General features: G+C 37.6%; 1 protein-coding gene across 2 annotated transcripts in view; it reads left to right on the top strand.

Moving 5' to 3' along the window:
* LOC135324155 (ras-specific guanine nucleotide-releasing factor 2) overlaps window positions 1–22,186 on the top strand; it is a 129,776-nt gene that overhangs the window by 15,167 nt on the left and 92,423 nt on the right. For both annotated transcript variants that reach the window (XM_064499754.1, XM_064499753.1), the window contains exon 2: window positions 20,879–20,985. In XM_064499754.1, the coding sequence (XP_064355824.1) occupies window positions 20,879–20,985 (107 nt within the window). The remainder of the gene's footprint in view (window positions 1–20,878; window positions 20,986–22,186) is intronic.

Below are 22,186 nucleotides of genomic sequence, written 5' to 3'. Positions count from 1 at the left end.
AGTTTCAGTGAAGTGCAAACAAAGGTAATTAACCCTTTTTACTAAGTACGCTTCTTTGAGTCAAGTCAACCCCCCTTATTCCCTCAAAACCCCCTAAATGTAGCCATAGCAAATTACTTAATTATCACTGAGTAATAATTATACCACTGATAATATCCAATTCTGCATGTATTGTGTGTATATATAACCTGCAGCTTTTATTATGGAATACTCATGGCTTAAAAATGTCAGTCTGTTAATTTTTAGTCACTGTTTGGGATACTGGAGTATGCTACTTAAAACACCTGCAGTTTTCCCTGTACTGCTTGGGATTAGTACACAGCTACTAAGGTAGTAATATGGAGAATTTCAGTTTAGAATTGTTGACACCTCCTCTCATTTTTAATTTTGGGATCAGAATGTGACACAATAGAATATGAAATAACACAGCCTTCTTGGATGTTTTTGTATAGGTAAGGACTTAAAAGGGAATAACTAGTTTAGCAAGATACTTGAAACCCATTCTGTCCCTAAGGATGGGCATATTTGTTTACAGTTTTTAGGCTGAACAAGAACTGGCACAAATTTTTATGGTTCTAGCTGTCACTGGACTATAAAAAAAAACTTTCTTTCTCTTTCTACCAAGAGATCAAGACTGGCACTAACCAGTCTCAATTCCTATGCTCTTACCTCTTTCTTCCTCCCCCTTCCCCTTTTCTCTATCAGTTAGTTGTACTAGAAATCCTTGATCTGTAGCTGGCATAATAAAGTACTATTTGACAGGAAACAGTAATTGCAGAATTTTTTTTATGTAGATGACACTATCTGGTGCTAAAGCCATCTCCTCTAGAATGCTCTGAAAAAAGAATTGAAGTATACAGTATTGTAAGCTGTTTTGAAATAAATGAATTCATGCGTGTTGGTCTGAACCTTGATACTTGATGCAGGGTGGGATGAAGTGAGGGAACTGTGTGTTTGTATGTACATCATCAAAAATATCAAAATTCCCTTACAAATAATCTGTTACTGCCAGATAATAGTAGAAAACTTAGCAGAATTGGTAAACCTGTAACAGCCATTTGAGTATACAAAAAGCCTTAATCAGTTTTAGTGGCCTCTGTTGAATACTCAGACAAGCTAAATTAGAAGATACAAATACCACTTTGTAAGTGGATGTAGGTGTCTTAAGAGTTAGGAATGCTTAGTTTATCCTTCACAGACACAGGAAGGCACAGTAAAATACAGTAGACATTCCAGATTCAATGAAATGGAAGTGCTGGCACCCGTTAGCATAATAGACACAAAGTGGATAACAGAAGTCCTTGTGATCGGTAAAATAAAATATGCAATATGGACTTAGCAACATATACAGACGCATTTTTTCCTTTTTTTTTGCTGTTAATGAAAACTGCTCTGAGAATGTCCTTAAACCAACCTTTTGAAATACTTGTTTTAAAAAATTATGCTGAATTAATTGTTCTAATGTACTAGTTAAGTGATGGAATAATTGTTTGTTTTTGGAAATACTTGCCAATATTCAATTTAATTTGTTTCTGCAGTGGGAACAAGCTGGGGTCTTTAGGTGGATTCATGTGTTTTTAAAATTTCATTTTGTACATTTAACATAAATACCTAAAGCATGGCAGTAAAACCAGAAGTTTTGGAAAATCTGTAACTTATGTTTCCCACATGCAGATTTCTTACCCTTTCTCATCACCTAAAATAGCTCTCTCTTGCCATCCTGAAATTTACCATAAAAAAATTTTCCTAAATAGCTCCTATCTTCAGAGATTTCCAAATATAGTAGTAATAATTCCTCCTTATTGCATCCGGTACCCATCACACACTCAAAATTGCTCAGTGTGTTTTTTTTAAATAATGTGTAATTTTTCTATCCCTAACACAGGAAAAGTCTTTTAAATATAATGCTTGTTTATCTCCTTATAGTTTGCCACACAACTAGGAAGCCAACTAGTTTTGCCAGAACCAGTTGGCAGCCAGCCATAACATTTATATATTTATAAAGCTATTGCTTTAAGTGTATACTATCTGCTATATTAAAGAAAATAATAAGCTTTGAAAGCCTGCATTAAAATTGGTTTCCTAGTCACACACCTACACTCAGATCTGGAAATTGATGTCTGGTGTGTTGCCTGAGATGTTCTAGTGGTTGCAGAACACTGGATAGCTGACAATTATGGTACTCTTACCTAGATGAATGTTTCACAATAATATATCTTTGAGGTCCCACTTCTGGTTTTCAGTATTCTAGTGATGTATTTTTGTACTGACATGGAAAAACCCTGCTACCTTCTCCTAGTTAATCTGTTTGTTGTGAAACCTCATTGTTTTCTTGAGAAACTGTGGATATTCTGTGCTTTAAGATCAATATCTACAATTTATTTAAAAGCCTTTAAAAGCTGAGGGTTGGGTATGGCTAGAGACCTTTCAATTCAGAATATTTTTCATTGTTACAAAGGGATTACAATGTTTCTGTGATGATGCCCTGTGATGCAATTTGTGGTTACCAGATAATGTTTACATCTTAACTCCATAGTCTGAAAGATGAGTGAGGTCAAAAGTATCAGATCAGCAGATCAGTTGCGTTTACATGGCTTAAGGCAAAACACAGTGCATTTAGTTTAGCTCTGTGGACTATGGACTCTATGGAGTCTTATAGATATGATGCATGGAGTACATTCTTAAAAATGTTTAGGAATTAAGGGCAATAAACTTCTGAAGAGATGTTATAACTTTCGAGTATCAACCCTGAGCTTCCTACGTAATTCAGTAGTGATATTAATCTGACTTATGTCATTCATAATCATTACATAATTCATTTTACAGAATGCTAATTTCCCCTGTAATACCAGCAAGAGTTGAGTATTAATTATTATAGTCAATATAAGATTGACCACGTTAGATCTAAAGTCCATATAGCCCAGTTTCCAGTCTTTCATTGTGCCCAACACCTGATGCCTGGCTAAGTGCATCATAATAGAGTATTTGTGGAAAGTGTTACACATGCCCTTCTAGACTCTTGCAACTCTGATATCCTGAGTTGAAGCTTGTGCCTTTTCAGTTAATAGCCATCTGTATTTTTCTTCTGTGAATTTACCAGGTGCCTTTTTCAACCACTGTATGCTTCTGAAGTCTCCAGTGGCTGTAGCAAGAAGTTTGAGGGCACGATGTGCGTTATTGTAACAAAGTATGCTTTGTTTTTTAATCAACACCTGTTAGTTTAATTTGGCACTGTTAGAGGTTGCTGAAATCTGGCAGCCCAATAGAGCTGAGACTGCTGCAGCTCCATGCCACCTTGTCCAACCAGTACTGAGGCTGAGCAAGTATTCCCAGTTGGCACGCACACAAAACACAGGCATACGTTAGACATGTAAAAACGACTGACTACCCAGATCAACACAGAAACACTCAGCACTCTTGCAAACACAAAAAGCACCAATAGCCTCATTCTATTCACCTCTGGCTCATCAGGATAAAGGTCTGTTTGTGGAAAATTACTTGTATATACAATGTGGATCCCTCAAGTAAATGGTCTAGACACTCAGTCTATCCAGCAACTGGCCCTTGGATCCTCTCGCCTCCAGTTGCCACACACAGACGCACATACAAACCAGTCAGCTCCCAGGCCCTGTGGTCTCCCTAGCTGGCTTGGACCTCCTGGGCCCTCCTGTAACCAATTCCTTCAACTGTCTCACTCAGAGACACCCTTATCCAGCCTAGCCTTATGGCTGCTTTGATACCTGGCTCCCTACTTCCTCTACTTGTCAGCTAATCCAGCTTGAGACTCTGGAGGGATCCCATATGTACCCTGACTCACTCTAGTTGCTGGCACCACAGACACATGGGCCCCTGTGACTTGCAGGGACCAGCACTCCATAATCAGTTTCCTACTGCTGTAGGCAGTCAGGCTCCTCAGGGCACTGCAAGGTGCTCTGGAGAACCTTTCCATTGACTGATCTTGATGGGTTTCACCCCTGGACCATGGGGGTGATCCCTCTCTCCTGATAGCCCTGTGAGTCACCAGGGCATGGTATTATCCAGGTTCTTCCACCTGCCGTTCCCCTGTGCCCCTCTGGGAGAGTTGAGATGAGCCTTTTATCTTGCCTAGGAGGTGCCACCTCTTTTTGTTGGAAGAGGTAGCAAACACTCACCTGTCTGGCGTGTTGCTAGTCAGCTCTTGATTTTTACAGATTCTCTCATCTTTCCCCCTCTATTATTTTCCAGATTGAGGAATCCTGGTTTGTATAATCATAGTCTTACACAAGAGTCATTCCATACCATTGAATTTATTTCATTGCCTTTCTCTGCAGCTCTTACAGTTCTGCCCTATTCTTTCTGAGTTGGAGAGGCCAGCATGTAGCTAACATTGAAAATGTGGTTTGACCATTCACATCCATTGTGGCATGAGGCTGCTGTTTTGTTCCCATTCTGTTCCTGGCATTCCATTTGTCTTTCTGATCAGTACTGAGCCATAGACCTGATGTTTTCAGAGACCTTTCTCTGAAACCCAAGGTCTGAGCAGTGGATAGTCAGCTCTGAAACCCAGACACAAGGTCTGAGCAGTGGATAGTCAGCTCAGGGCTTATTACCATTCATGTAGAGTCAGGATTGTCTTTTACCATATACTTCATTTCCCATTTATTTATATTGAATTTCAACTGCTGTTTTAACACTCCATTGATGACTACTATAAAATTTTCCTGTAGGTCTTTAGAGACAGTCTTTTTCTTTACTACCTTGAACATTTTAGTCTGGCAAGATGGTGTTGCTTTGGGCATATGATTTATTTTATTTTATTTTTTTTGGAAAGGAAAGATGATCTAGATGTTAAGAAAATATATTGCAATATGATTAAAATGTAATTATTATGTTTAATACAGATTTGTCTGCCACTAATATTGGCATAAGCTTTTACATTTCAGTCACCTCTATAACTGAAGATTGATATATCAAGTTGTTCATGCAGTAATTTTGGTTCAGGTAGCAGTCTGGTCATGACCGTACTAGATTTTGTGTGACGAACTGCCTGGGTATTCATTCATTGTAGATATATGGTTATTTACTTTTATTCTAGATGAGTGTTTTGAATATACTTTCTGTTGTTTTTAGAGTTCATAACAAAACTTTTCAACAGTCAATTGTAAAAATTTCTTGAACAACAAAATAAAAATCTCACTGCAAAAGCCACTTGCAAGTAGTTTTCTGTGCATTTTTAAATAAAAGAAATGTTAAAAGCATCTTATGCATACACAAGAAATCTTTTTACCTCAACAATGGATGTCCACTTTTGTTAGGAAGTTATTGTGTATGTTTAAGTCAAGGCGTGGGAAAAGACTTGTTTGCAAAACTGGTGTATTTGAATTTTATACAATATATCTGGTTCAGATAAATGAAAATCTTCTGTATAATCATTACAATTCTGAATAATAGTCATATATATGCAAACATTAAAGTGGTGGTGATCCTGTGTCAGAAACAGTTCATTAGCTTGAATGCTGAGTCTTAACAGTAATCATTATCAGTCTGACAGATGATGTCATATGATTTTAGTAACACAAGCCCAAAGCCTTGGGTCATCGTTTATGTTCATTTAAATATATGAATAGCAAAAAGCTTTGCTGTATGTGAATAGTGAGGAACTTGCTAAATTTGGACCAGTGTTAGTTAAAAATAAACAACAGCATCCTCAGGAATGGCCAGGTTTGTTTTTGTTCATTTGTTTTGTTTAAATTACCTGCTATAAGAATTTTATGTCAAGTTAACTTGAAATGACCTCATTTTCACTGTGTCTTTGGGGTCAAGGCTGTGTCACTGAAGGAGAAGGTTTTGTCATGCTAGTAGCATCAGAAACTGTGGTTACCCCCATAAACAATTGTTGCTTTCCCTAAGCTCTGGTCTTCTGCACACCTGCATGGAACAGCATTCCTTTTTGCAATGGCATGAGGTGTGCAGAAGTGTTTTAAACTATTGTGATATGACAACATCCAGTTAATGCTCAGTTAGTGCCTGTCCTGTGCTTCAGCAATACTGACTCTTGTGTGGCTTCTAATGGGCTAGGAATGGCCGAGCAAGGGCCTAGGGGCTTCTTACTTCACAGGTTGCTCATGAATAATCCCTTTGTAGAGGCCGTGTCATCTGACTAGCAAGGCCTGGTTGGTCTGGGAAGTGCCGAGTAATATGAATCCTAAGCAATAGGAGAAGATGAAGTTGCAGAATTTGCTGAGACCACCAGTGCTGATTGCTCCAGGATTTGGCATCATGGTGAATGCAGTGATGGGTCCAGTTGACTGCGAAATGTCTGATGCTCATACTGTTCTGATATTCTGGTTTATGAATTGCTATTAGCCACTGTTGGAGGTGGGTTAATGAGCTAGATGAATGTAGCTAGAAGAATGGCCATTTAATTACTAAATTAGATGGTACTTGGTCCACTCTTAGGATATTTCCCTGTCTTGTTTTTTAAAAAGGTCTAATTTTTTTTGTTTATGAAAATCTTTAGAAATTAATACCAAATGATATATTTTTTGTTTCTTTGATCCCAGATTTGTTTTATAAGACAATTCAACGCGTAGTGTATAGTATTTAGCTTCTATAATATTCAAGGCCAAAAAAATCAGTGATTATAGCAGGTGTAAGATATAAAGTTTCTTTTAAGTTACATGAAGACTGCTTCATAATTATACAATGTCTTTATTGTTTTGTGTTACTACTTGTTTTATATTATGGGGTTCTCTCTTTTTTTCTAGATGCAATAAATAAAATCTTTAGCAGCTTTGAATAATGGGTGTCCTCTTCTCCACACTGAATAAATAATGGATGTTCAGTTTTCACAGTTTCTTTTGAGCCTTTGCAGTTAGGCATGTGATATGAGCCAGTAGCTCTGTGTCCTGCTCTTTAAATCTGCATGCTGGTCATTCCAAAGCCTTTGAGATGAGGGCGACATGGAGTGGGAGTGGTACATTGTTTCTTTTGCTCAACCACTTTAATTATTTTGTTTGCTGTGACCTTTAACATGTGATAGATGTTCAGCTATCTAGAAATCTGTCCAGGACTCAATGTAGGAAGAATAGGAAGAAATATTAGGCAATGTTAATTGGAATTGCATCAGTTTTACCTCACTGTAAGAGAAATCAGAATCAGTTTTAGAGCCCCCAAGCTCCTCTGCATTTAGTTTAGTTTGCCATTCATTTTAGTGATGGTAAGATTTCAGTAATGCAGTCCTAATTCAGGTGGCTGAGTAAAAGTACAGATCACAGAATCACAGAATGGTTGAGGTTGGAAGGGACCTCTGGAGATCATCTAGTTCAACCCCTCTGTTCAAGCGGGGTCACCTAGAGCATGTTGCACAGGATCACGTCCAGGTGGGTTTTGAGTATCTCCAGGGAAGGAGACTCCACAACCTCTCTGGGCAACCTGCTACACTGCTCTGTCCCCTTCACAGTAAAGAAGTTTTTCTCCATGTTCAGATGGAACTGGCTGTATTTCAGTTTGTGCCTGTTGCCTCTTGTCCTGTTGCTGGGCACCACTGAAAGCAGTCTGGCCCCATCCTCTTGACACCCTCCCTTAAGATATTTGCATACACTGATAAGATCCCCTCTCAGTCTTCTCTTCTGCAGTCTAAACAGGCCCAAATATTTAAGAGTTAAACACTCTCTATTCTTAATTATTCCAATAGTGCTAGAAGTGCTGTATGATTGGTGTTTTATATAGATACTTTGAAAGTTTTCATCCTAACTCTCTATCTATGTAAATAACCATGTTTGGATCACTGACCTTCTTAGTAGGACATGGTATTTCCTGTATGCAAGCCCCAAATTATTCTGGGATATCTGTCACCTTGTTAAATTGCAAACGTGCCTCCAGCTTGTTTTATTAGAACTTTGTCATAACTACTGTAGCCTAATGACATTAGGGTCACCGTGTTAGGTACTGTAGGAGAACAAAAATAAATTGCTCTGCAGTGTTTCAAATCTAAATAATTGTGCTTCAGCTGGAGCAATTGTTTAGATTGGTACCTATGTTGTGAAAGTTTAAAAAATGATCTGATATAAACATTTACAAGAGAGATGTCTCATTAGTAACTTGAAATATCTAAAAAGCAAACCTTAAAAAATTTAGAGAGCTGTGGTGGTGCTTTTAATTGGTTTGGTTTGTTCAACAATGGAAGCCACTGTTGTAATTCAAACATGAACAGATAATCACTACCTTTTTAATGATTGAGAGGTAAACATGGTTAGTTGTGCTGAAAGAAAAAATATGTACATACCTGTGAAGAAAAGAATCATCTGTATTTTTGCAAGATGGAACATACTATGTTTTGTAATAGCACTTGCCTTTCTGTTAAAATGAATAAGAGATAACTCTTGCATCTCAATCACATGATAGCCACCAATAGCAGTCACTAATGGCAGCCCCTAAAAAGTGTGTTTTGGTAATTGTAATGTCCATTTTGGGGAGCAATTTTTTCTCCCCCTTTTCTCTGAAGCATTTAAGCTGTGGTCACAGACAGATTAATAGATAGGTGGCTAATTTGAGCCAGGATGGCAGAATCTATAACCATGAAGTATAACTGCCTGCTCTACCTACAGAGCTATATATATTTTTTCTGAAGAAATGATTTTATTGCACTGTTATATTTCATCTTTTTACTCAATGGTTTTTCAGAGACAACAGTTTCCTTTGAGCCTAATCTAGTTTCAAAGAGCCAACACTGCTTTGTTATAAAGAAATGGAGTTGAAACAGAAAAAAATCATCCAGTAGGTTGTCTTGACAGAATTTAAACCAGGTTGTGTGGTTATTGATTCCACTGTGAATAACCTTTGAGGTGCAAGCTTTCAAACAACCTTTAAAATGTCACAGTTTACACTGGAGCTGTTTGTTTATAGCATTGTGTTCACAGCTACATAAAAAATTTGCATCACTCCATCCACAATCTCTAACCTCTCTGATGAGCGACAAGCAAAGGTTCACTGAAACCCACCAGTCCAGTCATAACTGAGAATTGTGGGCTCTTGCATGCTGTCAGCTCTATGGATAAACTATCCCTCCAATTCAATAGTGATGAAGACTGCTAAAATGACTCTTGTGTCTGTATTTAACTGATGAAAAGTTAAGAAGGAATTAAACATTGCATTCCCTCAAAACATGTGTTGTACAAGAGTAGTTGCCGAAACTGGAGTGGTAACCTTTGCTTTGAGTGGCATTGTTCAAGGTCAGTTTCAGCAAAACTTGACAAATTTCTTGATGGAAATTTTTCTGTATAACTATGACACTGGTAACAGGAGTGTCACTTTGGAGCTAAAATGTTGATGAGCAGTATTCTCTCTTTCTTTCTGTACTCTAACTGGCCAAGTCATTCATGTTTCTGTAACAGGCAAGTGAAGTCTTTCTGGCTTTATGCTGCATCTTTTTATATGGGAACGAAGAACTGTAATGCATCTGGGATACGCAAGAATGCACTGTAAATATCAGTATATGTTACTGAAAAAATAAATGTTTCCCCAGTTGTATTCAAAATGTGAACTTTGAAACTGCTAGCTTTAGTTTTAAAAATCAGTGGACTTCTTTTACATTGTTTTATCTTTAAAGATGATAGTTCAGAGGGCTTGACAGGAACTGTTATGTGCATGTCCCCTCTCTTCCCCCTTTAGGCAATCTGAATTAAAAAACTTATATTTTGGGATAGGGAGAATTGCAGTCAAAAATGTATTAGAGACAGTTATCCAATGAAACAAAAGAAGCAGCAAACTGAATTTCAGCATTTGCCATGTGAATACTTTGATCATTCAGAGCTTACCATTACATTGCGTTAAAAATGTGAATCATGAATATAGTTTTGAAAAACTCTAGTAGAATAGCAGAGATCATAACTTCTGAAGCTCAATATTGGCAGCACAAAAGAAAGTTGAAATAATTCTGTTTCTATTCCAACTGAAGTTTGCTTTGTTTGCTTTACTTTATATGCCATCTTATATCTTTCAGCAATTTACTACTGGAAGTCTTGCCAAGAAAACATAGTAGAAAACAGATTTACTTTAAAAAGTTTCTTTGGATAGTATGATAAGTTCAAGATATAATTAACTGCCAAGGAGGTTCTCTTGAGCATTCATATTGCTGTCAAACTTGTAAGAAATCTATAGCACTCGGTGATTAGCCTAGCTGCAAAGGAGAGATCAGGATGCTGTTTCGCATTTGCCAAGCCAGTAGTGTTTATTGTCTTATAGTGGCACCATACCATCATGCAAAGGTTTTACTGTTCAAAGACAATCTTCCTCTGGAACTGAAGATCTCCTTGTTTATTCTTCTCTTTGGCTTGAGGAGTCTATTCCTCCTGGGAAGGCAGCTAGGCGTAGGAAACAAAATTTGAGGTTGCTTAAGAAGAAGAAACACAAAGTATTCTCTGGGTGGAAAACAAACAGAAAACCCTATTATTCTGTGTACAACTGCAGTTAGTTTCTGGGTGAGTGAAGGCAATGTCTGTGCTTTTCTCTCCTCTCCCTCAGTCATTTTGTGACTGTCTCCTCCAAACTGATGTTGTCAATTTGGAATTGCTATCTGTTCTCACTGTCACTCACTCCCCTCAGAGAAGTGATGTTTGGCCAGCAGTCCTGTGTATGGTTTGGAATTTCAGCTGTGTGTCTGTGGGCAGCAGAATAAGCCTCTGCTGCAACCCAGAGCGTTTGCAGGGCAGCCCGATATCAGAGTAAGTGGCTGGATTGAGGTGGCATGGCTGTGGTCACCAAGCCTGAGAAGTACTTGTGACTCTGAAGCAGAGTTCTGCTCTGTCCTTGACAGCTTTGTTAAGCGTATGCACAGGTAGCTGCTGACTTCTGCTGGACTCTTGGAAATCTTGCTGTGGAAGCAAATCAGAAAGGGCCAATCTTTTTAAGAGAGAGAGCATAGTCAGATTTCATTTCAGAAAGTCTGTGAGAGAAAATGGTATTAATTTAAATATGTGAGATGAAATGCCCTAACAGCACTGTTTAGTAGAGAATAAATCCGTGCTGCATGCAGAATATTCATTTCCTGAGTAGCAAAACAGAGCATGATCTAAAAAGAGCAGATGATGTTAACATTTGAGACGACCTCTAAAGTGTGAATATGATCTGAGGAGTTGTAGAACATCTAGAAATGTATCCATATCAGAAAGGCACATTCTCTACATTAACCGATATAGTGCCAGATGGAAAGAAACTCATGTCTAGCATAGATATAAAGATTCTTCAGCTTTTTTATCATAAATCCTATGGTCAACGCATACACAAAAAGGATCAAACCCATTTGCTTGACACCTTGAATTGACCTAGTTCCTGTAGAAAAAGAGCTGATGGAAGTAAATTATCAGCAAGGAGGAAAAAAGTAATTACGTAGCTACTCTTGGAATATTTGCTTTAAGCCCATTTCATTTCTACACAAACTAAAAAAATAAAATGGAGGAAAATGCACACCATCATATTACACAACCAGATAAAGACGACATTTAGAATAAGTGATGTAAGCTCCCTTTTTCTGAAGAGGAGGTATTAGTAATGAAATGATTAAAATCAGTGTCTGTAGCTAAAGAGAGGCACTAAGACAAGTAATTTGGTTTGCATCTCTTTGAGGTGTTCTGTCGGAGTGTACTTATCTTGCAGTACCTTTATGCAGTAAAGAATACGATACCTCCATGATCTTTCTTTCTCAAAAGATTTTTAGGGCTGTTCTCTGTGTAAACTCCCTGAAAGCAACCTGAGGAAGCTTGACCCCTGCATTAATAAACTTAAGCTCTGGGTGTGAACTTCCTTAACGTAGATAACTTGCAGCTCCAAAGAGGGAGAGCAACTGGGGGTCAACTGGGACAGTCTTCGCATATGTGTTTCCCTTGATAAGGCAGCTCTTTTGTTGAAGTGTCTCTGAAACAGTCAGCTTTGGAGTGGAGGAAAGAAAAAATGCTTTCTTGCTTTCAGATGTTCAGTTAAGGTGTTCTTGGCATTTGAATGGGTAGGAGGCCCTGCCAATGAATGTTAACAGTATTCCAGCAAAATCTGGGGCCATGTGTAAATAAAAATGTGATGTTTTTTTCCCCTGTAGAATTTAAATAGTAAGAAATAGATTATGGTCACTAACAAATAACTTCCTGTTGCTCTGACTATACAAACTGTTGTTTGATTAATAGTAGAGGAATGACAAGTGTGATTAAAAATTGGTTATGAAGGTTGGTTTTAGGGGAACCAGAATCCAGGCCTTCTCTGAAAGGTGTGAAATGTTTCTGTGCTATTATCGGAGAATACCACTAATTGTTGAGTTACTTAAAAGCAAACTTCATCATGTCCTTTGCTATATGCATGACTTTCATGAGGGTGAGAGATCAAGTATGACTTATGAGAGTTTTAAGTACTTCATGATGCACAAAGTCCCATACCTTGGTTACTACAGAACAAACTTGAATGTATGACAGCTCTCATGATTTGAGAGATCTAGTAAAAACCTGACCAGAAAATATTTATTACAGTTGCAGCTAGGCAAACTGTTAAAAGCTGAATGTCTGCTCAAGTAGGTCTTTGATATGCAGTGTTATAAAATGTGGATTCCATCTCTCATTCTATTGGTTTTATAGCTTGAAAAGAATTTTATTTTATACAAACCGTGAATATGTTTGTGTAATCTTGAGTCAAGTTTTAAAAAGCTATGTACGCTCACCAGTTCTATGATACAATTCCGTTCTCCCCTTCATCTAAATTGTTACAGGATGTGACACTCTTATCAATGTGATGCGCTTGTTTATAAGCGCAAGGTGGGTCAGTTGGTTAGGGTATTTCTGGTTTACTGGTACAGTATGTCTGAACAGCCTCATCAGCTTAAGTAAATTTCAGTGAATCCTTGTATAAAGACAGGTGTTGCTGGTGAATAGTCTGCAGCTGCAGTAGTACTACTGAGGATTAGTGAAAGATTATCTTGTAGACTCAGTCATCATACTTGTTGCTCAGCCAAGGTGAAGCGTGTTAGTGTGTTTTTTTTTTTTTTTTTTGTCATTAATGAAAACTTGGAGAATTTCAAGGGTAGCAGTTATAAAAACACGTACAGAGATGTAACATAAATTTGATCCAAACCTTGCTTAGTGGATCAGTTATGATGGGATTCAAACAGTGGATCTCAGTGTCCTGAGACTAGGTAAACTTTTTCTTGCTATGTTTATCTGAGGGTACCCCATGTACCTAGGGGATTTTGAGAAGTAACAGTCCAAACCATTGTCCTGGTGGGCTTGAATGCCAAGGTGTTTTAATAGACTTAATTTTAGTTCCCCCCAAATGGGGGAGTACTATTTTTCTACTTATATTCTTCAGGGTAGGGAAGTGTAAGCTTAGTGAAGAGTTTGTTTCTATGTGAATTACTATTAGAGAAGCACAATTTTCAGCTCTGTGGATTTCACAGAATTTTTAAATGCCATTCCTTGGTGTTCAGATCAGGTGGATGGATGAGCCAGCACTCCTTTTGATGGAGTATGAGCAAATGTACAGTGGTGGCTGTCTGGGTAACAGAGCATGCTTGTGGTGTTGGAATAATCTTCTTTTGCTTAAAACTAGACTGTCGCCTTTTTTCCCCCCACAGTTTTTTACTAGGTTATTTCCATGTTCCGACCCCTATGACAAGTTAGTTACAGAGCAGAGCTGTCAGTTAGCATGGTGGCCCCAAAAGGACATTTTTCCATATCATAAAGGCATTTTCATAGCCAGTTTTGAAAACATTGTATGTGGCTGTTTGTAGTGGTCCTTTATCTTCCATCTGAGCCAATCTCCAGTCATAGAGGATAGAGAGTACCAGTCTTGTTCCTCATCACTGCTGTTGCTTGAAACTTTGAACATTTGTTTTTCTAAAACTTTATAGATAGAAATGATTATATAACAGAGATGTAACAAGGTCCAGGACAAGCTGACTTCTGATTCTTGCTCTGCCTGTCATATGTTGGCACACCTCAGGGAGAGAAGCTCTGTTTATAGCAGTCTGAGTTGAACTCACTTGTAGCAGATCTATATTTGGGCATCTTTCTGCATATCCTTATGTCTAAAATGGGCATCATAATTCTTTCCTTGTACAGGAGTTACATTAGTTACTTTCTATAAAGAGCTTTAAAAATGACAAAGCCTATGTTTGCCTATCTTTAAAATATAATTAGAAAGTCAACCAGAAGACTAACCTGCTTCCTGGAAATTAATTCGTTAAAATTACTTACTCTGTAGAAATTATAAATGCCCACAGTTTGGACTAGATACTATATCTATATTCATATATATATATGCACACTTGTGATAGTGTCTGCTGAGAAACCCAAGCTCCACTCTTGCAATACACTCTATTTGGGCACAGTTTTTCAGCTTTAGGACTTTTCAAAGTCATATGTGAATTCTATGTATTTAGTAACCCCCAGTTTCTTTTCAATGAAATCATCTAATTTCCTTGTAAAACCATGAGAACTTCCTGCATCTACGGCTTTTTTTTGTCAAAGAACTCCACCAGTTTAACACCCACTGTATGAAGAACCACCTTCTTTTGTTTGTTTTTGATCTGGTTCCTGTGACATTTTGATTTTGAATCTCTTTCTTTTTAATTGGAAGAAGAATTGAATAGTAGATCCCTGTTGATTCTTTCCATATTTCTCAAGATCTTGTTGACCCGTGTCATATCCCCTAAGGCTGTATCTTTCTTTGTACTGAAGAGTCTAAGCTTCATTAGTTTTTTTCCTTTTGTGGCTATCTGGTATGGACACGTGGAAGCCTTTCCATATCTCTGATAGTCATCTGCCCTTTATCTTCTGATAATCCTGCTCTTTTTCTGAACCTTTCCCACTTGATGTTGCCCTTTCTTGGGGAGGGGTGGAATAACTCATGGTATTCAAGGTATTTTATAACATAATGGCCTTCTCTGCTTTCTTTCTTTCCTAGTCATTCCTAGTATTCTGATTTGCTTTTTTTTTTTTGGCAGCTGCTGAGCAGTGAGCTGGTGTTACAATGCCAGGATCTTATTCCTGAGCGGAAATATCCAGCACAGAGCCCATCCGTTCACATGTGAAGCTTGGAATGTTTTTCCTCATGTATGTCACTTTACATTTATGCACACTGAATGTCATCTGCCACTTTATTGTCTGATAACTCAGCCTTGTTGAGTCTGCAGTTCTTCATAAGAAAAACTTCTCTTGTCCTTACTATCTGGAATGATTATCAAACTTTGTCATTTGTATTCCCCTTTTCCAGGCGCCAGCACAATTACCTGAGGAATTCCTTTGATGACTTCGTTCAATTGCAAGAACTAAGAAGTGGTCCCATATTCCAACTTTGTTTCCTAACTTCTAATCAGATTTTTTCTTTTTATCCATGTAGGAACACTTGTCTTGTAAGTCATAGATGCTTAGTTTCCTTAAAAATCTGTCAAAAGATGCTGCATTCTTCCAGACATACTCCATTCCTCTCCTTGCCTTTCCTCAGGATCTATGAAGTACAGAAGACATGTAATGTTTTGTATTTGAGAAGCTGGACAAAATATTGGCAGTGGAACGCAGCTGGAAACTTCATGAGTTAACATATCCTTGAATGATACAATTTCCTTTAATTAAGACTGCAGTTTGCTGCCTTTCCTTCAAGGATATTGAGGAATCTTGGATTGCTGTGGTGATTATCCTCTTCTACCCAGTAATTTAGTGGTGCTTGAGATTGCATACAGATTTCCAGGGTTTTGAAGTGAAAGTGTCTTTAGGAGTCAAGAAGGAGAAATATTTTCAGCTTGTCATCTTTAATTTTAATGAATTGCCTCTCCCACTTTTTTTTTCTTTTCTCCTTTCAAAGGATTTTTAAAGTGACCTTACAAACATCAGGTAGCGAGTATAACCCTGAAAGTTACAGCAGATGACTGAACCTCTTCATGCCTCACGTTGAAGGCAGACTTCTGTTAAAGCTCTTAATTTTAGGTATACATTTTTCACAGCTGTTTTGCATTTATAGTTCCTGTTCTCTTCAATATTGAAGATGAGAATTTTCTTTTTAAATTCTTCTCAAAATTCTAGCTTGAATGATCAGACCAAGGCCATGCATTAAGTCATTTTCAGATCAGGAAATAGCATCTAGTTAGGTCACTCCAGACTTAAACTCTGAAAATTATATTTTTATAGTAGATTATGAAGAAAGTTAATTGTGTATTATATTTAGTAGGAAAAATTTAGGGAGAAGCACTGCATAGGCAAGTAACTACTAACACACTGTAATCATTTACAGGCTGACAATACCCCATACGAAAACTGGTAGGCACTTTGGAGTCCTTTGAAACATAATTTTAAATGTTTATATACCATGCTGTTGAAAAGGTAAGATAGTATAAACAGTGTTGACGTGTGCATCAGCTATTTGACATGAATTTTTCCATCCAGACATTGAAAGCTGACCAAATCTACAAGCAGGTGAGAGCATGAGCATGTAACAAGAATTGTCAAACAATGTTAAAATGTATGGTAGTAGCATTTCTGTAGGTGAAGTGTAACAGCACCACTGTATGATGATTAGTGCTCTTTCCCCTTGGTCCTCCAGTATTTCAGTAATTTTGAATTGTTGCTTCCTTTTGCGAAGGTCACCTCTCTTCCAAAGTGAAGAGACATATCAAATTACTTTCTGGGACTGGATCATGGAAAGAATTACTAGGGGATGAAAAGGAGCAACCAGATGGAATCAAGCTGATGATAAGTAACTAGGGGACAGGGTGGAGAAGTCCTTTATAAATTCCATGTCAGATGCAGAGAGAAGAATGAGCTGTGGGAAGGTCCCTGTTTACTGGAAGAGTGCTTTGTCTGTGTTGGTGTGACTCTCACTTCATAAACAGCAAATGCTCTTGTCAGTCAGAAAGAAAACAACATTCTGTTGTAGAGAAATTTGATAACTGATCTAGTCCTAGGGGTGTTTGTATTGATGGAAACTCTACCTCAGTATGCCATAGGATTGTTGTTTCTGTGAAGGGTGTGTGTGGTTCCCCCACCTCCAGAATAATGCTTGTTTTTTACTTGGAGAGCACGGCAACTTTAGAGCTTTTGCCATCTTCTGTTGAATACAGTGATCATCTTGGCAGTTTTAAAGGATAAAGATGTTGTGTGAACTGTAGTCAGTGGGGAGCCCAGTGTAATCATGAGTGGCATTTAAGTGTTTTAGTAAAATACTTCTTTGGATCAAGTTCTTAATTTTGTTCCAATCATTTCTCATAAGCAGAGGTGCCAATCGGCTTATTCTGTAGTACTTTCTCTATATCATAGAAAGAGGCTTTTGATTGTGCTAGGTACAAGTGGAGGAAGTGAATACATAATATTCTTTAATGAATCTTAATCATATTTATCTTTCCTTGACTGTTAGTCAAGATAGTGCCTTCATAACTGTGTGAATTGTATGCAAGTTTCCTGCCTTTTTTCAGACGTTATTTTGGAGAACTTTCCTATCAAAGATATTTATATTAAAATCAAGACTTATAATTTTACTTCTGCTTACTTGAATACTGAAAAGACACATTAAAATGACATGACTGTATTTGCTTTTTGTCAAAATACAGAATGTTCATTTTATATTTGAGATTGAGTATTTTCAGGAGAAACAATTAAAAAATAATCAGCTAAACCATGGGCTTAATCCAAAACGTAAATGCCTACCTGCTAGCCCAACAGACATAATAAAAGATGAGATTTGATATAAATCTTTCCTATATTTCATAAATATTTACTGTCATCACTACAGAAACACTAATAGTGTGTATACAGAAAGGTGGTTTTATTTGTTGCTGTATAAATTGCAGTGATGTGGAAGCTGAACTGTGTAGCAGATTGAATAGTAGTGCTAAAATTATGCATATATGCCCACTCACATATATCATCGATTTTAAAATCTACTAATGCATTGCAGATGCTATGTTATTCTCTTGTAGTAAATTAGTTTTGTAAATGAGCAATATTTATTTTAAAATGTGACTAGGATTCATTGATGACTCTGAGATTCTTTTTAGAGCTGTGTTATGATACTTTGCTTACACTTTGCTTACCCCAGAGTTGACCACTTCTTCCAAATACAAGCTTCTAGACAAACAATGTGACGCTTGATACTGGTGTTGGAGTGCAATGTGCATGTTCGTGGGGAATGGGGAAGTGAGATGAGTTTTTAAAACAGCTTCTGAAACTAAATGCCTTTTTATAATTTAGTTTTTGTTTCCACTGTGCTCAGTCCTACTCTAGTAGCCCACCAGCTTTGAATTTATGCGTTTTCTTGGTCTGACTGGGCATTTAGATCATGCCTATCACCGTAGTAACCACGTATCTCTAAAAGTCTAAATTGTGCAATGCAAAATCACTGCAAGTCTTGCTCGAATGAAGTTTGAGTTATCTCGCTTTAAAAGAAGTAGTAGAGAGGACTGTAATATTGCTTCTCCCTTTACCTTGAATTTCTACAGAATGAGACTAAATCCAGTGCTTGTATATATTTGTCTGTATTCTCATTTTAGATTTGTTAGCAGCTTTATGAAACATAAATAATTTATTATATTAAAAAACCAGCTCTAATAGGTGCAGTTTATCTTTAAATACGTTTGTTAAAATAGGCTGTCTCAGTCTATAAATGAAGTACAACTATGTGTATTCTTACTGCAATTTTGTTCTTCTTATAGGTTACTTTCAACTGACCTGTATTGTTATACAAGTTTTTATCCAACGCTATTATAGAGAATCCTATGAACCTCATTAAAAGTTTTTGTTATTCAGCTTTAAGTGATACAAAGAAAGACCACAGTTTTATAGGATTGTCCTTTGAATGATTTATTGATCCTTTTGCGTGCACTGGAATGGTTTTGTTTCTGAAACTTAATGGATCTGAGACTGGACTTTCTTTGTGTAGGCTATTAAATGTTAATTCTTTGTTTCTTTTGTCTTGTTTCTGTTGTTCTGTTTGTCAGTTGCTGCCCTTGGGGTATTTTTGGACTTCTGCATGAGAAGTGTTTTGTATATGCTTAACAATTTTTATTAAATTAATATAATTGACAAATGAATAGTTTCCTCTTTATGGAGTGCCATCATATGTCCTTATGTTACCTGAAATGAGACCAAACGTGTGAGTATACTCAGGAGCACAGAGGTGGCTGGGTTTGGTAGATGCAAGATCCCCAGACACAAACCTAGGTACAAGTATGGGTGCACACACAGTATTAGCGCTGTTGTAGTGAACCCTATCTATCTGTGGTGTATTGAGCCTGCTCTGTCCTTACTCTGCAGCTGACTTGTGTGTTACTTGTGTGCAGCGGGCTGCCAGATGTTTCACAAGGGGTCAATAAGTAGCTAAAATCCTCTCTTTTTACATGGATGACATTCATTATAAACATTGACAATATCCGCAGCCAAATCTCTGTAGGTAAAATTTCACCTCTTCTGTTTCTGTTTATGCTGGTGTTCTGCCTGCTTTGGAAATAGCTTTTAATTCAGAGATGTTTTACATTTGCTTGGTCTCCAGCATTGTATTTGGCTCAGAGAGGCTCTTCCAGCCGAGCTGTGGGTTTGACAGAGAAAGCAGAACGTGTGTTGACATCACTTTGGGTTACTAACTGGCGTAAACAATGGCTAATGGAGCAGGAGAGAGCAAATTATGCACCTCACTGGTTGACTGGAGTGAGTGTGGAATTTGCATTTAGATCCCAGAAAATAGTTGCTGCCGTGCAGTTATAGTCATTTCCCTGTTAAGTGGGGTGGAGGTGGAAGAGGGGTTGAGGAATTCTAAGTAGTGAAGAAGAATGAATGATTTGTTGCAGAGACCTTCACTCTTAGACCTCCTTAATCACGCCTGGCCTAATAACTAGATGGTTCTATGTATAGCCAGCTCCCTCAGAGGTCCCTCTGCTTGTGAAACTGCTGATTTACTAACTGGCACACTTCAGGTACCTATGGAAATTTTTGGTGAGTGTTTAGTAAGACTATTTTCACACCTGTTTTGCATCTAAGTTAAAAGAATACTGCTTGCTACCTGGCTGTAAGTTAATATGCAGGCTGTGTAATACAGGGTTGTAAGTAACCAGCCTCGAAAAATGGATTTTAAAGTAGCTGACTGGGGATTCATCCTCCCCACTAGATATTTTTTTCTCCTCTTGTACTTACTACTACATTAACAATTCTGACTACAGCAAAAGCTTGCCTGAAACTGTGTTTTACGGAACATGCTGTAGACTAAGTACTTTTATGTAAAAAATGCTGTCAAAGAATATGACGCTTCTTGTGTAAATAGTATTTTGTTGTGATGACAAAGATTTGTTGCAATGAAAATTATGTTGGAGGTTTCTTTTAAAGAAAAAAAAGAGAATTGTCTGGGAGTGTGATGAGGGAGAGCGGGTACTTGTTCTGTTGGAATGGTGAAGAAATAAGCTAGACTCAGTGGAGTGGAGCTCACCTTCTGCATTCTCCTTGTGAAGATGTGGTGGCAGCACCTGATTTGAAAGTGATTTCAGCTATAACTTCCACAGGAGAGCTCTATGCTGGCATCTGAGGAAAATCTTAGTTGAAAAAGGCAAAAAGAGAGAGAACTACAGGCACCCCACTATGGTCACCCTATTGTATTCAATGGTAGAAGCTACTAAGGAAATTATATAAATGTTGTCTTGTATGTGAGAACTTAAGATCAATAACTTGTTATAAGTATGGTGAAAGTTATTACCCTAATACCCGGGGGAATGTGTTAAGGATATAGTTTCAACTTCAATCCACATTTCACAACTGATACTTTACCAGCCTTGGAGGATGTGATTTAATGATTTGGGCTGTGTTAAACATTCAGTTCTTTGGCTTGTTGTGTATATGTTTTATTTAAAAGAGATTTCTAAACATTTTTTTTTTCTTGTTTTAATTTGCAGCACTACTTTACTGTTCTTTTTGGCCATGAAGGGCAGAAGCCACTGGAGCTCCGTTGTGAGGATGAAGTTGATGGAGATGAATGGGTAGAAGCTATTCACCAAGCTAGGTATGAAGTTTGCTTGTTTATGCTCAGCTCCATTTTATTGTTGATAAACTGATAATAATTTGGAAATCTAAATCCACTCTCTAAGAAGAAACATATTACAGTGCATTAGATAGGTATTGTTTGTGATCCATAGGTATGCTATAAAAAAATTGCCTTTATCAGTTCATGCTTGTAACACTGTATTTTATCATTCACAAATGATTGTGTTCTAGTTGAAATTTCTTCAAGAAAAGTATACTTTTATTGGAAACGGAACTGCTAGGATTAGTTCTCTTTTTAAGGGAGTGTATTATATGTATGAAGAAATAAGTTACCTGCCACAGAAATGAGTAAATGAATGTTTCTTAAAAAGACTGTGTAGAAATAAGTACAAGAAGGAGGTCAAACTGTAATTATGATAAAATGCCACAAGTAAAATTCCATCTCCAAACTGAATTTCTGAACAATGTTCAATTTTAAAAGGGTAAGCCTTGTAAATAGGGACATGATAGGACTTCAGCAATGCAATACTCCTTCCCGGAGAAAAGGTCAAAGTGGTGGATAGGCGAGGCTTACAGTATAATGTCAGTGGAAATCATATAACCCAAGCTCTGGGAAATGGGTAGCAGAGGCAAATGTCTTTGCTGAAATGCAGTTCCTCCAGCCTTCTCTCGTGTTCTCTAACCTCAGCTAATCTACACTACCATGGTAACGCACAAGAAAAGAGGCAGTTTCTGAGTTGCTTAGAACCTGAGCCATGTAAACAGAAGTGATTTTGCTTCAGAATTAAGAGCGAACAATACCAGCTAGTAATTTAGACCCTCTGAAATTATGCCTTGAAGCTCTAAGCCTTCTGTCCTCTAGGCATCTAGTCTTTGTATCCTTACCCTCCTTTGAATATAGGTGCCTAACTGAGCAGGTCTGATCCTTTCTTGGGAAACACCTGCTGGGTCCTGGTGTTAGATCAGCCACAATTTGTGTGGTAGCTCTCTCAGGTTAATGTATTGTTTCAGGAACTGAGAAGCTATGAGGCTTTGTACTCTAAACACACCCCAGGAGTGTGTGTTCAGCAGCAGGCAGGCCAGTATTGTTGAGGGGATGAGAAAGAACCCTTCACCTTCTTACTGAATCTGGGCTGATTTCTGTCATTAAGTAAGAGAGAAAGCAAATGAAAAAAGAATCTAACTTTTCTGCCTTGTGGTAAGGGGCATTCAGGGGTAAG

Source organism: Dromaius novaehollandiae, chromosome W, assembly GCF_036370855.1.
Source record: "Dromaius novaehollandiae isolate bDroNov1 chromosome W, bDroNov1.hap1, whole genome shotgun sequence".
Classification (NCBI taxonomy): Eukaryota; Metazoa; Chordata; class Aves; order Casuariiformes; family Dromaiidae; genus Dromaius; species Dromaius novaehollandiae.
The sequence above is the reverse complement of the archived record's forward strand: the minus strand, read 5'-3'. Positions and strand labels throughout refer to the sequence as shown.